We start from the raw sequence: 12,969 nt of genomic DNA on the forward strand, positions 1-12,969 counted from the left end.
TGGCACTCCATGAATTGGTATGATAGGAGGCAAACCCTGAGCTGTCGGATTGTGTTCGTACAACTTCATTGTCATCCAACATAATTAGTGACCCACACTAAGTTAGCATATCTTAGTTTTTCTCCAACACTTTACTCTTTTAATCTCAAATTGTCTTGATCCCAACACACTTTCTTCGGGTTCATCTAACTACTATTAGAAATCTCATTAATGAATACTCTACTCATTTGTGCCGGACATTATGACTGTTTTGAACATTAGTTTTATCTCTGGCTTTACTTCTTTCATTTCATTCTGGTCAACTAAGCTACTTAGTATGTAAAAGACTCGTTAGGAATAGATTGGGTTTTCATATCCTTTGATTTGATCTAACCCTCCTGTCGATCAGTGCTACATTAAGTATTAACACACGACCTCCTCTATTAGCCACATTTAAGAAAGAGTCCCATAATGCGATTTTTTTTGTTTTTACGTTTTTGTGATGAAATTTTCCGTTCAATAATTCTTCTTTGAGAAAATATGTTCAGATTTTTAGTAGATAGTACTTTTGTAGATTTAGTACCTAAATTGGAGATACCTCATCTTTGAGACGAATAAGCAATTACAGATTCTTTTTGGACTAATAAAATATGTTTTGTTCAATCTTTTTTCACACGCATTCCTGCTTTGTAAGATCTCGTAACACAGGCCAAGGATTGTTGTTTATTTAATTACTTGAATGATAGTAAATTTGTAGCTCTTGAATCTTTACACCAAAGGTTGCTGAAATTTCTAAATTTCTTTGTTTTGAATTTTCTAATTATTCCGTAGATAATTTTATAAAATTATTTTCATCATCTTATTAAATTGGTGATATTTAAATCAATTAATATCGATTTCATGGTAGTAGCATAAAATCTTTCTATTCTGAGTGATGCATGGATATAAGCAAACCTCAAGATGTTTTATAAATTACATTTTTAAATTTTGTTTGTTAAATATAATTTTCTTCTTTAAAACGCTGGGACCTGTCGGGTTGTCGTTGAAGCAATTATGATTTTATTCTATGTACTTAGAACTATGTCGATGCAGTCATGATTTTTCAAAAAATATCTTCGTTGGTTTATAGTTGTTTACTCTGTAAACATTTTTCCTGGAATTGTAACCTTGGTCGAACCTTTGAGAATTCTTAGTAATGGTGATTTAACTTTTAGAGGACATTTCTTAATATGGCTCAATTGAAAGATAAAATTGAAGCGGTTGGAAAGGTTCTGAATGATGACAAAAGGCCTTTAAAAGAAAGGTTTAGGGCATTATTTACTTTAAAAAATATCGGAGGACCTAGTTCCATTAAAGCAATTTCTGATTGCTTTCAAGACTCTTCTGCACTTTTAAAACATGAGCTAGCATACTGTTTAGGTCAAATGCAAGATCCTGAAGCTTTACCTATCCTGTATGAAATTTTATCAAATCTTGAAGAACATCCTATGGTGAGACATGAAGCAGGTATTGCAATTGTTATTCACTGTCTGTGTTGTATAATGTTCTTATGTTTATATTAGAAATGAGGCATTACTCAGGATGACTGACAAAATGATATTGTTTGTTAATTACAATGTTTTCCCTTCAACCAGATCCCTTTTTCACTATGAAGCAGAAGTGTATTAGTCCATAAATACAAGTATTCAAACTATTAGTTCTTCTCATCATTATAAGCACTAAACTGTTTGTTCTTTAAAAGGGACAACAATTAGCGATATTACTGAAGTAGCAATTAGAAGTAAGCATTGTAGGAGTCAGTGGTATTGTGCAAAATTCAAACTACAATACTTATAGAATTTCTTTATAATTCATTATGAAACGGCACAGGGGTTGCTTACATTAACATAATACCAAAACTATTTTAAAAATGGTTATTTTCTAGGAATTCTTTTAAAATAAGCTCTGAAAATTCTTGTGATTTTCAAAAACTTCAATGGACAATAAATGCAAATAGCTTCAGGAAGTTTAAATGAGAATTCTGGATAAGTTCACCCTATGTTTATCTGTATTAATGATATATAACAAATGATGAGAATAAGAAATCAGTGAATTTTATAGCTTTGGTTTTTTATTTATCTACATTAGCCAATTGGTAATTTCAGTAATTGAGGCACATGATTGTATAACTTATTAACTAATATTAATTGTGAATTTAAGATTTGGGCATCACCATATTGTCTGATTTCTTAGATTTTCAGGAAATTTGTTTTCTTAAAAGAACAATGTTTATGTGTCTTTTAGTTGAAGGTAAAGCATTGTTATTACCAAAAATTTTATTATAGTTCATATTTTTAGTTATGTTTTATGAGTAAGCGCCTCAATATACCATGTTTAATATTATGTGTTTTGCTACCAGGCATAATTGTCAGAGCTTATTATAAATTTTGATTTGGCTTGATAGTGGTTTAATCATGGTGTGGAGTTAAATATTGTGCCTTTATTTGGTTTGTATAATGAAATGTAATGTTTGTTTAAAGCTAGACTAGAACAAGGGAATTTAGGTTTTAGTTGTGTAATGTACTAGTACTACAAGAATTGACACAGATTGTGTGGCACTCTAGATGAATTTTATGAGAGGTAAATAATTGTTTATGAACTCCCAGTTCTCAAAAAAGTTCCCAATTCAGTGTACACATAATCTTGTTATGTTAATGCTTATTGCTAAGGATGTTGATTTTTTTTTTAAAAGTAAACTAAGCGTTTCCTATCTTATCTTCTCAGACACCCAACCCTTCCTGGTTTCAATATATCTTTTGTGATTAAAATATGCAGTAATTAATTAAATTTGTTTTATAGTACAAATACTGTCTTTTCATTGTTAGTATTAATCATTGCAATAGCTTAAAGTAGATCATAACAATTAAATTATGTGTGCTCTATAGATGATTTGTGAACGAGGAAAAACAATTGTTGGCTAAAATGATATAATTCCATTTATTTTAAAATTTATTGAATCCATTTTGTATGAAAGTTAAGGAAAACAAAATGCTTAGAAATGTCACTGAAGTAGGGTTGTGGTTAAATGGAATTGAAAAGACATGACAGAATAGTGAGGCAAAGCTTGAGTAGCATGATAGGTTGAAGATTGAGCATAGGTAAGATTATATGTGTAATATATATCTCGTAGCAATTGGTGAATTCAAGTTTTGAAATATTGTAGGTCTAGAGCATTTTTTATCCACCATTTTCAGTATAGGTAGTTAGTTTTAAAGGAAAGTATTTATTAACAAATTTAGCGGCCTTGTATATTTATTTTATATTAATTGGGCGTATTAAAAAATTTATAAACTACAGTGGTTTCTTATTATGTTGTATCTTCCTAAAACTCAACTCTCCGATTAGATTAAGAATAAATCAAGTAACTTTTTTTTTTTTTATGGTTTGTTCCTCATCCCTCTAAGTTAAGTTAGGTTAGAAAATAATTAAACAAATTAACCTCCTGTGATTGTATATATAATTCTACATGTCCTTATCCTCAATTGATTCATACTTTTCTACCCCTAATTTAGTCCTATAGTCTCAATAATAGGCCTGCAAACCTGATAATAGAATCAAATTGAAAATTGCAATATATTTACAAGCATTTATAAAATGCATTGGCTATTATTTGAAAATAAATTATATCGAAAGCTAAATAGAATTATTCAACATATATTTTTCCAGGTGAGGCAATTGGAGCTATTGGCAGTGAAAGCTCATTGCCAATTCTCAGAAAATTTATTGATGATCCAGCTCCTGAAGTTGCCGAAACGTGCCAATTAGCTGCCCAAAGAATTGAATGGTACTCTAAAAATAATGACAGAACAAAGTCTGTTTACAACACTGTTGATCCTACTCCATCATTTAATCTATCAGATTTAAAATCACTGAAGGAAATTTTATTGAATGATGAAATAGATTTGTTTGATAGATACAAAGCTATGTTTGCCTTAAGGGATATTAATACGCCTGAGAGCATCTTAGCACTATGTGAAGGTAATATTTGTCATGGGATGTCTTTCTAATTTTAAGGAATTCAACCTTATTAAAGTGATTAATATGTGTGTTACAAGCAATAATAAACACATCATAATTAAAATATTTTCTTGTTTTGCAAAGCTAGATAATTTGCTGTATTAATAATAAAACATTTTACACAAACTTTAGTAGCATGATGTGTGGTTTCAATGCTTAATCATACAATATAAATAATATTTTAAAATTAAAATTCTATTTTTATTATTTACATTTAAAAAATCTACAGTTAAATTATAAATGAGAGTTTAAAGTATTCAAGATATTTGAATTTTTTTTTTTATTTTTGAGGGTTTTTGTGGTATCCAAATCCCATTTTTAATTGATCAATGAGCTCATTTGGTGATATAGAAGCTGACCATATTGTACTGACACAGCTTCTAACTAAGAAAAATGTAGACCTGTATCATTTTTTGGAACTTGAATTGGTTCTACATTTGGCTGTGTTAAGATATATTCTGTCAGTTCCACCCATATGTAGTGAAAAACAGCACTTGATTTTATGTGGCTGAGGAACTGAAATTTTCTTTTGCTCAGTGAATGAATACCTTCTGGTATTGAATAATTGAAATATGATTCATCTCTGACAATGGAATTATCATTCCAGCAGAAAAAATTAAGGTGTTATCCATGTCACATTGGTTGTTTTAAGTTCTCCAATTAGTTTTTTTAAATTAGAGACTGGATACTTTTTAACAGGATTAGACCTAATTGTACCTGTGATTCCAACTAAAAAAAAGTTAATTTATCTAAAAATAGCTGAGATGTAAAGTAATTATTGGCATAGATGGATCGAGGAATATTATTACTGTTATTCTCTCAGAAATTTTATAATAAACCCTGCACCTATGCCATGCCCATCTTTGCATTTGTTTTTGAGATCTTCAGCACCTTAAATAAATCTCAAAATCAATTAAACATTCCAGTTTATTATTCTAGCACTGATTGTTATATCCAAAATGGATGTAAGATATATATAACAGGTGATGGTACTATTATATCATTTTCAAAGCTAAATAGAGTTGTGCACTATGTGCAAATTTTTTTTTTTAACCTGACAGTTTTCCACGTACTGATTGGTAGCCAGTGTTGCGATAACACAACACCGAACTTTGAATTCTTCTTAACAAATAAATATAATGAATAACTTTGACTTTGTTAAAGTATTGAGATGTTATTTAAATATAATCAGCAACTCCTCAAATTAAACTCACACCTAGGAGTAGGAATTTCTCTTAAAATAAAAAGTATAGCAGTAAAATTACAAAAAAACTACAACTGATAGTTTTGGAGTACAAATAATGAGTTATTAAGCCAAACTTTGAGACTAAATAACCAGAAACGTAAAAATGGAAAACCTTTTGTCAACACAGATTCAGTCCTGTCACCACCTGTATCGCCACTCTCTTTTTTTGTCTACCTTTCAGGGTGTTGCCTTTTTGTAACACTGGTCACTAATGGGTTAAGGGAGGTTTTTGTGCTGTTACTTTTTAAATTTGTTTTATTATAACTTTAAATTTATTTTATTATTAATTTTTTTGTACTTAAATATTTTCTCAGCACATTCTTGTTCAAATTTTGTAAGTGTAAATAACTCTTAAGTCACTATTAGAAGGGGGAGTATTCATTAAAATCAAAGACAGGTCTCAATAATCTGATTTTTATATATCTTCACTTTTTTGAGGCTGGTTAAGGAGGGTTTCTCGACATAATATTTACCTGCTATAACCAGATTCAAACTTGGGCCAGTGAGATAAGAAGCACAGTACCTTAAAATTATATAGGAAAGTTTATGCAGATATCCTATAAAATGATATTTGATATGATATGTGTCTAGAATGGTGCTTTGATTTTTTTTCTTCAGATAGTGTCAAAATCGAATTGTTAAATTTTTTGGACTTATAAGGTATCACAACTTAAGCAATAATATGTAGCTTTTGTTGGTTAAGCTAATTATTCATGGATGAGTAAGCCTAGAAACTTATAATGTAGAAGTGTGTAGTTAAGTTTGAATCAATTGTGTTTATTTTTCTTTCTTGTGATAGTCATATGTGAAATCATTAAATAATACTTAAGATGAACTTAGACGCATCTATGTAGTTAAATAATCGATAATTTGAAAATATATCTACTATAATATTTTTTTTTTTTATTATTAGGACTATTTGTTGGAGGCGCACTGTTTCGACATGAAGTAGCTTTTGTTCTGGGTCAATTACAAAATGAAATAAGTATACCTCACTTAATTAAAGCCTTAGAAGATTCCTCCCAGAATGAAATGGTGAGGCATGAATGCGCTGAAGCCCTAGGATCTATTGCTAGTGATCAATGCTTTGACATCCTTCGCCAATTTCTGAACGATGATAGCAGAGTGGTTCGAGAAAGCTGTGATGTTGCACTTGATATGGCAGATTATGAAATGTCAAATGAATTTCAATATGCAAATACAGCTTTACTTGTTCAATCTGTTTAAATTTACAACCATATAAGTACTAAAGTTATATAAAAATAAAAGTGGCAATCAATAAATAAAAATTGTTATGTTATTGAAATAAATATTTTATAACAACAAATAAAATTGGTGAAGTTCATCATATGAATTCAGTCTTTTTACACGTTACACTCAGTATACTTTACAAAAACTGCATCTCCTCCAACATTTATTAAACATTGTGCCTGTAAAAGAAAAAAAAAGACTAGTAATTTAATTTTAAACAAAAAAAAAAGTTTCAATATAAATCAAACATACTTGATTTTTATGAGTATTATTCATCAGGTAACATTCAGACATTGTATAGGAAATAAGAGCATTTCCTCCAATGGCAGTAACATGGGCTCTAACTATTGCAAGAACTTCAGCAACAAAGCCATGGACAAAAGAGCTTAATCCTCCAGATTCACGTATGCAAGAACTTTCTCTTATAAAGAAAAAATTTAAATTTCCCAGGTAATTACTGATACGGGCACCAGGTACGTAGCATAAAGGTGATACGTCAACACCATACCTTTGTTCTCTAGGTGGTGTCTGAAAAGTTGAAAGGAAAAAAATAATTAAATTATGAAAAACAAATAGAAATGTCTGTTTTTTAAAGCAATTATAATTATATTAAAAAAAAAACTTCTGTCAAGAAATAAAATAATATGATGTAATTTTATCAAGTTACAAATGAGTACATGATAAATCAAGGGGGAGGTATAAGTGATGATTTTGTGAGTTTTTTTCTTATCTACTTGTGTCTGGACCAAAGTTATCAATTATTAATGATTAACATTACATTTTAATTTATGAAAACATTAAGGTTTTCAAAATTATAATAAATTGAAACATGATTTTAACAAAACAAAAATCTTAGGAATATTTTGTTATATTGTGTAAATAAAAACCATTTATTTTGGCATGATTAATAGAGATTGTTAACAGTAAAGCCCTAGGATGTTTCCCTAAGTATAAAATCTGAGGAGAATCTAGCAATCTATGATTTATGAATTATTTGAAATTTGATCAAAGGACCATCTTTCTTACAATTTTTATTAAAAACATAGTATGTTATGTATTGAAATACCAATTTGGGATAAGAGGAAATGGAAGTTAAATGTAATTAAACAAGGGGGCTTTTGACAGTACTTCACATTTGATAATAGGTTTGTATCCAACAGGTGGGACACCTGTACGATTGATGGCATATCAGAGGTTCCATGGGACCATGTACCAACTTACCAGGTAGAAGGACATCTGGGAGGCAGGCCCTACTATAGGGAGCACCTGGGTTTACCACGCATACTCCTTATCTCCAAGACACTGTTCTGCCCCAAGGATGGACGGGTAGCCAATGGGATGACCAGAAGAAAGGAGAGAGGGCCAAAGGACACCCTCTCAGAAAAAGGTAGGAGAGAGAGGAGAGAAAAAAATAATACACAGAAGGTTAAAGACAGACAAGGAGCATTCACCAGGCAAGTCAGGTCAGAACACAGGCAGCACAGAGGTACAGAGAGAGGTAAACAGACATCGGACACTCAAGGCGGAGAAGGAAGATCCACAGACATAGACCCCAAAAAGGAGGATTGCTGACACTGCCAAAGCTATAGACGCATCAGGATACATACGATGTTTCAGTATGTATTTTGAATGGCAATTGAAATCAAAACATAAGTAAAATTAAATTCAATAAGAGGGGGGAGGAAGGAAACTTTATTAAAAATGCAAAGTTGTGCTTTCACACTCTGATGCCCCTGATCAACGCCCAATCTATCGGCACATTCAGGAAATAAAAGATCTCGACTGGTATATCTCAATTCATAGCATAGTAATTAAACTTCAAGTAAATAGATCCACCATGCTCTCTCATAGATTATTATAGCTCAAATTGTAAATATAACTTAATGCAAACCAGACTTCACTTTATAATTTAGAATCCTTTCATGCCATCTCATAATAATAGCCTAGTAAATTGGTAAACTTGTTGTTGGAAAAGATATCTAATGAATAATTACATCTAGCATGCCATAGCAAGGAGTTCTAAGGTATCTAATCTAGTCCTTGGATTAAATATATTACATACATTTCTAAGAATAATAAGTCCGTTCCCACCAGGAACTGATAGAGACATATAATGTAAATATAAATACAAATATATATGAATAAATAAATAAAATGCAGCCGTGGAACCCCCGGTCAGCCTTAGAACAGCTTGAATAGCCATGACATAGTACTTCAATAATTAAAAACTATATAAATTAATTTCATAGGGAACTGGTCTCGTAGGACTGTAAGTCCTGCCCTTTAACAACAATAAAACATAAGAAATGCCATATTTTTATTAAATAGTAGTAACTATTAAAATTAGCTACATCAGCTTTACCAGAAAAGCTGAAAGAATCATTTTAATGTATGCATATATATGTTAACAATCTGATGCAATGCAAACTTAATATTTCATTCTTTATGTATGGAGGTTACCTACTACCTAGCAGTCCTTTTGATGTAATATATTTATAGTTTTATAACTTGTAAAGTTAATTCAGTTCTCTACATCAACATTCCTAATATACGTCAATTCTTAAGACAATGATATTTATGGTATTATTAGTATTAGGGGCACTAAACTACAAAAGATAGATTTCTTATAATACTTTACCCACACAAACATGAAACATGCCCATACTTACATGAATAGATTTTCTGGATGGACGGTTTGTAGGAGTATTCCTGGCCGATTCCTCATCTACTCTGCTCATTTTCAGTTCAATACCTGAATAAAAATATAATAGCAACGATAAATTTGAGGAAGGGGAAAAATAACATATAATTGAGGTTTCCTTATTTTTTACCATCATAATTTGAGTTACAATTATTTAAGTGTTTTTCAACCTCAGCCAAGCCAACAGCCATTCCTAGAATTAAAAAGATATATCAACAATTTATATCAGGTTAGAATTTTCCACTAATATTTAAAGCTAATTAAGTAATGCAAGTTTATAAAGTCTTGAATGTAACTTTGTTGTAAAAAAAAATGAATTGTGATTGGCATGGCATGCGGAAACTAATTATTTTTTACAACAAATATTCGAAAAGTTTAAAAAATAAATAATAAAGCACTTAATAAAAATTTACCATGCTAAATCATAAAAATATCATGGAACACCACCAGATTGAATGATCTTATTTTAACCAATTTGTTCCCAAATCAATCAACAACATAAATAAGATTACTTATAAGATTATTTAGGGAGTTAGTTAGATTTTGAATAGAAAAGTTTATACTTAAATTATTGCTTAAGAATAATACAGACCAACAACAGATATTTGTAGATCGTCAGGTTGAGGAAGATCTACTTTAATTCTCAAGTTTGCTAGAGCACATGGCGTCATACCTCGCAGTTTAAAATACACACCCTTATCAAGAACACAAAAAAATCAAATTACAAAATATAAATGTTATACTTAATTCTGTTGGTAAACTTTTTTCATACTTGAAGTAAACGATGAAACTGGGCAGAAATCGATGCTGATGATGGCAAAGGGCACATCTTTGCTTTCCAAATTTGAGTAAACATTTGTAAGTTTCGAACAGCTAAAAGCCCTACAGCAGAAGCTCCAGGAATGCCTAAAAAAGATTAATAATAATTCAAATAGCACTGTAAGTATCAAAAATTAATTAAGGTGTGTTGGCAAATGGTGGAGATAAGCCCACACTACGATGCACCACATTGTTTAAGGTATTCAGTTGATATCTTTTAATGCATGGCAAACAAGGGTCAATTTTTTTAAAATAAAGAAGTTGCCATTCTACTGCAATTATTTTAAGCTAGTTTTTAGTTAATGGATTTTGTTTGTGCCCTTTATTTTAGATCCTCCAAATAGGACTCTTTTAAATTCATTCTTTTATGGCTCAAAATTAGAATGTTTGTTTACTCTATTTTGTTGAAATCACATATAAACATACAATTCGTTTATGTTAGTTCAACAAATATTTCCTCATGACCCTCTAAAAACTGTTTAGCTCATAATTTGATGTTTTCTGGCCTTGGTTGAAAACTGCTATCCAAATAATGATGATAAATTTGCATCCCATTAGATACAGTCTAACTAAAAACTTAGGTATAATCTTTAATTACATTACCTTGAGTAGTACTAATCAGAAAACCATCTGGAGGAACACCAACATTTCCACCTCCACAATCATTACCAACCTAAATGGAAATAAAAATTAATAAGAATATTCAATTGAATAAATATCAAAGATAGTAAGTACACTTAAAATAGTTTACATGAACTTTAAATGCATGCATGCGTCCTTAAAACAAAAGAAATAGTATATATATTATAAGGAGAAGGGTGAGGAAGCTTGCGAAAGATTAAAATTAATATACAATAAATTAGGTTTTCTAGAGAGCTAAAGAAGATAATATCCATAAGATGTAGCGTGCAAGATTTAATGAGTTAAATAAGAAACAAAAAAACAAAAACTTTTTTAGCAACTTGTTAAAAGTATTAAACTCAAACCCTAACACCATTTCTTTCAATATAAAAGTAATATACTTCCACAATGTTGGTTTCTTTGTTTCCAGAATTCAAGTCCAATTCCCTGAGCTCCTCTTCGATATCGTCTTCATCAGAGCCAACAAGATCATTCTTCATGTGCAAATAACTGTGTTAATGAAATGTTGTTTCCAAAGTTTATTAATGTTTAAACTGTATGTATTAATAGAAATAACCAACAAGAAAATTTGGGAAATAATACACTATTAATTAACTAATTCATTACATAAAAAAATAATTGGGTCACAGCAGTCTCATGTAATGAATGACTTTAGGAAAACCTGATCCTGATTAGAATAGGGTGATGGTTACAAATAAACAAATTAGAATTCCAAATTTATCAGGAATAAATGTATGAAAAAATGAGGAATGAAAATGAGAAAAAAATAGAATGTAACTTTCATAAGTAAAATTTTAATTTTTTCATCATCTACAGTAAACAAGTTGAAATGTTATTAATCTAAAATAGTATACCCCAGGAGTTCAAGCCAACAATTGTATCAAAATATTAGGATATAGCCTACTAACTACTTCCATTATTCTTATCAAAACTTTTAAGTTTTATTTTTAAATTTAAAAAAAAAAAAAAAACTTGAGCAGCAGTACTATCACTAATGTCATATTTTTCCCTCATGCTTGTTTTTAAGAACAAATGAAAAGTGATTTCATCCTTTAAATCCTTAAATACCTAAAAACCTGGTGGGAGAAGAAAAAAGTTTGAATCCCAAAAGACATTTCTGTCAATCCATATATAAATATTCAGTTTGGAGGGGCTAAGAGGAGCAAAAAACCTTTAAAAAGCAACAAAATTGGCAGGAACAGGAGATAAAAGTTGAGACCCTCTCTATAAGTACTTCTCTAGCATTAACTCAATTCATTTACAAATTTTCAAGGTAGATTACCATCTCACTCAGACCATTCCTATGAACCTCTATATCCATGTTGTTAGGGTACACCCTACTAGATCTGACCTTCAAGAGGATGGCCTAAGCCTTCAAAGCAGCATTTCTTATATCCTTCCCCTCATTAGGTTGGTGCATTGCTCAGACTTTGCTTTAACACTAGACCTTCTGTCGGTACCCGCCATATCAGCTAGGTTCTCACTCCTATGGCACTCAGACTTGCTGCAAGTGCTCATAAAAAACCAGCTTCCATAGGACAGGTTAATAATGACCTGAGGACATCCCCTCTTTATGGAAGCCTCTACAATACAGCAGCTCCCTTGAACCTTCACACACCTGTCCTCAAGATAGCTCTTTTTTAGGGCTAGGGGCCATCTTATTTCTGCAGAGCTAGAGTGAGGTTGGCCACCATGCACAGGCAAAGGTAGATGATACATAAAAAAAAGAAGCAATATGAAATATCTTTCCTCTACTCAACATCTCTGTGGACTCTTAGCTGGGGTTCCTCTGCTTCTGGTTGAACCATTTTATTTTTATTTTCATAACCATCAGTATTTTATTTTTTGTTAATCCTTAAAGCAATTGATTTATTTTATTTTATAAAGTGCTCAAAAATTATGACTTTATTTCACCATAAAATATTTTGAAAAACAAATTTTGTAAGTATCATCTATGGTACAGATTTCATTAAGTGAAAAAATGTATTATCTAACAATTAAATTCCACTAACATGAAATAATCAATTTATTACTCCTTTTTAGGCATGAAAAATAAAATATAAAAATTTTATTTCTTGACTGTTGTAGCACATTACACTATATCTCATGATATAAATGACATGATTGCTACTTCTATTTTTAGGTATTTAATAAGTTAAAAAAAAAAAAATCATTTACAGTTCTATAACAATTCCTTTCAAGACTAAATATTGAAAAAATTATTACTTAATAATAATTAACATTTAAAAAAATATTAGATAGTAATAAAAACTGA

The 12,969-nt window shown here is 30.4% G+C and overlaps 3 protein-coding genes across 6 annotated transcripts in view; 1 reads left to right on the forward strand and 2 right to left on the reverse strand.

The window, feature by feature from the left end:
• The window catches only part of RpL10Ab (ribosomal protein L10Ab), a 64,461-nt gene that overhangs the window by 12,735 nt on the left and 38,757 nt on the right, over positions 1-12,969 (reverse strand). The window lies entirely within an intron of this gene.
• nero (deoxyhypusine hydroxylase nero) lies at positions 1,117-6,635 on the forward strand. The gene is made up of 3 exons (XM_014427164.3): positions 1,117-1,485; positions 3,685-3,996; positions 6,195-6,635. The coding sequence occupies exons 1-3, from the start codon at positions 1,209-1,211 to the stop codon at positions 6,506-6,508; spliced, it is 903 nt and encodes a 300-aa protein (XP_014282650.1). The 5' UTR covers positions 1,117-1,208; the 3' UTR covers positions 6,509-6,635.
• LOC106684856 (C2 domain-containing protein 5) overlaps positions 6,561-12,969 on the reverse strand; it is a 26,500-nt gene continuing 20,091 nt past the window's right edge. For 2 of the 4 annotated variants that reach the window (XM_014427161.3, XM_014427159.3), the window contains 8 exons: positions 11,075-11,167; positions 10,656-10,725; positions 10,006-10,139; positions 9,826-9,928; positions 9,364-9,426; positions 9,202-9,284; positions 6,785-7,060; positions 6,561-6,711 (listed from right to left, as the gene is read on the reverse strand). In XM_014427161.3, coding sequence (XP_014282647.1) covers positions 6,646-6,711; positions 6,785-7,060; positions 9,202-9,284; positions 9,364-9,426; positions 9,826-9,928; positions 10,006-10,139; positions 10,656-10,725; positions 11,075-11,167 — 888 coding nt within the window. In that variant the 3' untranslated portion in view covers positions 6,561-6,645. The remainder of the gene's footprint in view (positions 6,712-6,784; positions 7,061-9,201; positions 9,285-9,363; positions 9,427-9,825; positions 9,929-10,005; positions 10,140-10,655; positions 10,726-11,074; positions 11,168-12,969) is intronic. The other 2 variants (XM_014427160.3, XM_014427162.3) reach the window with 2 other exon arrangements.

The sequence above is a fragment of the Halyomorpha halys genome, unplaced genomic scaffold (assembly GCF_000696795.3).
Source record: "Halyomorpha halys isolate HHAL.00 unplaced genomic scaffold, Hhal_1.1 Scaffold624.1, whole genome shotgun sequence".
In the NCBI taxonomy this organism is placed as follows: Eukaryota; Metazoa; Arthropoda; class Insecta; order Hemiptera; family Pentatomidae; genus Halyomorpha; species Halyomorpha halys.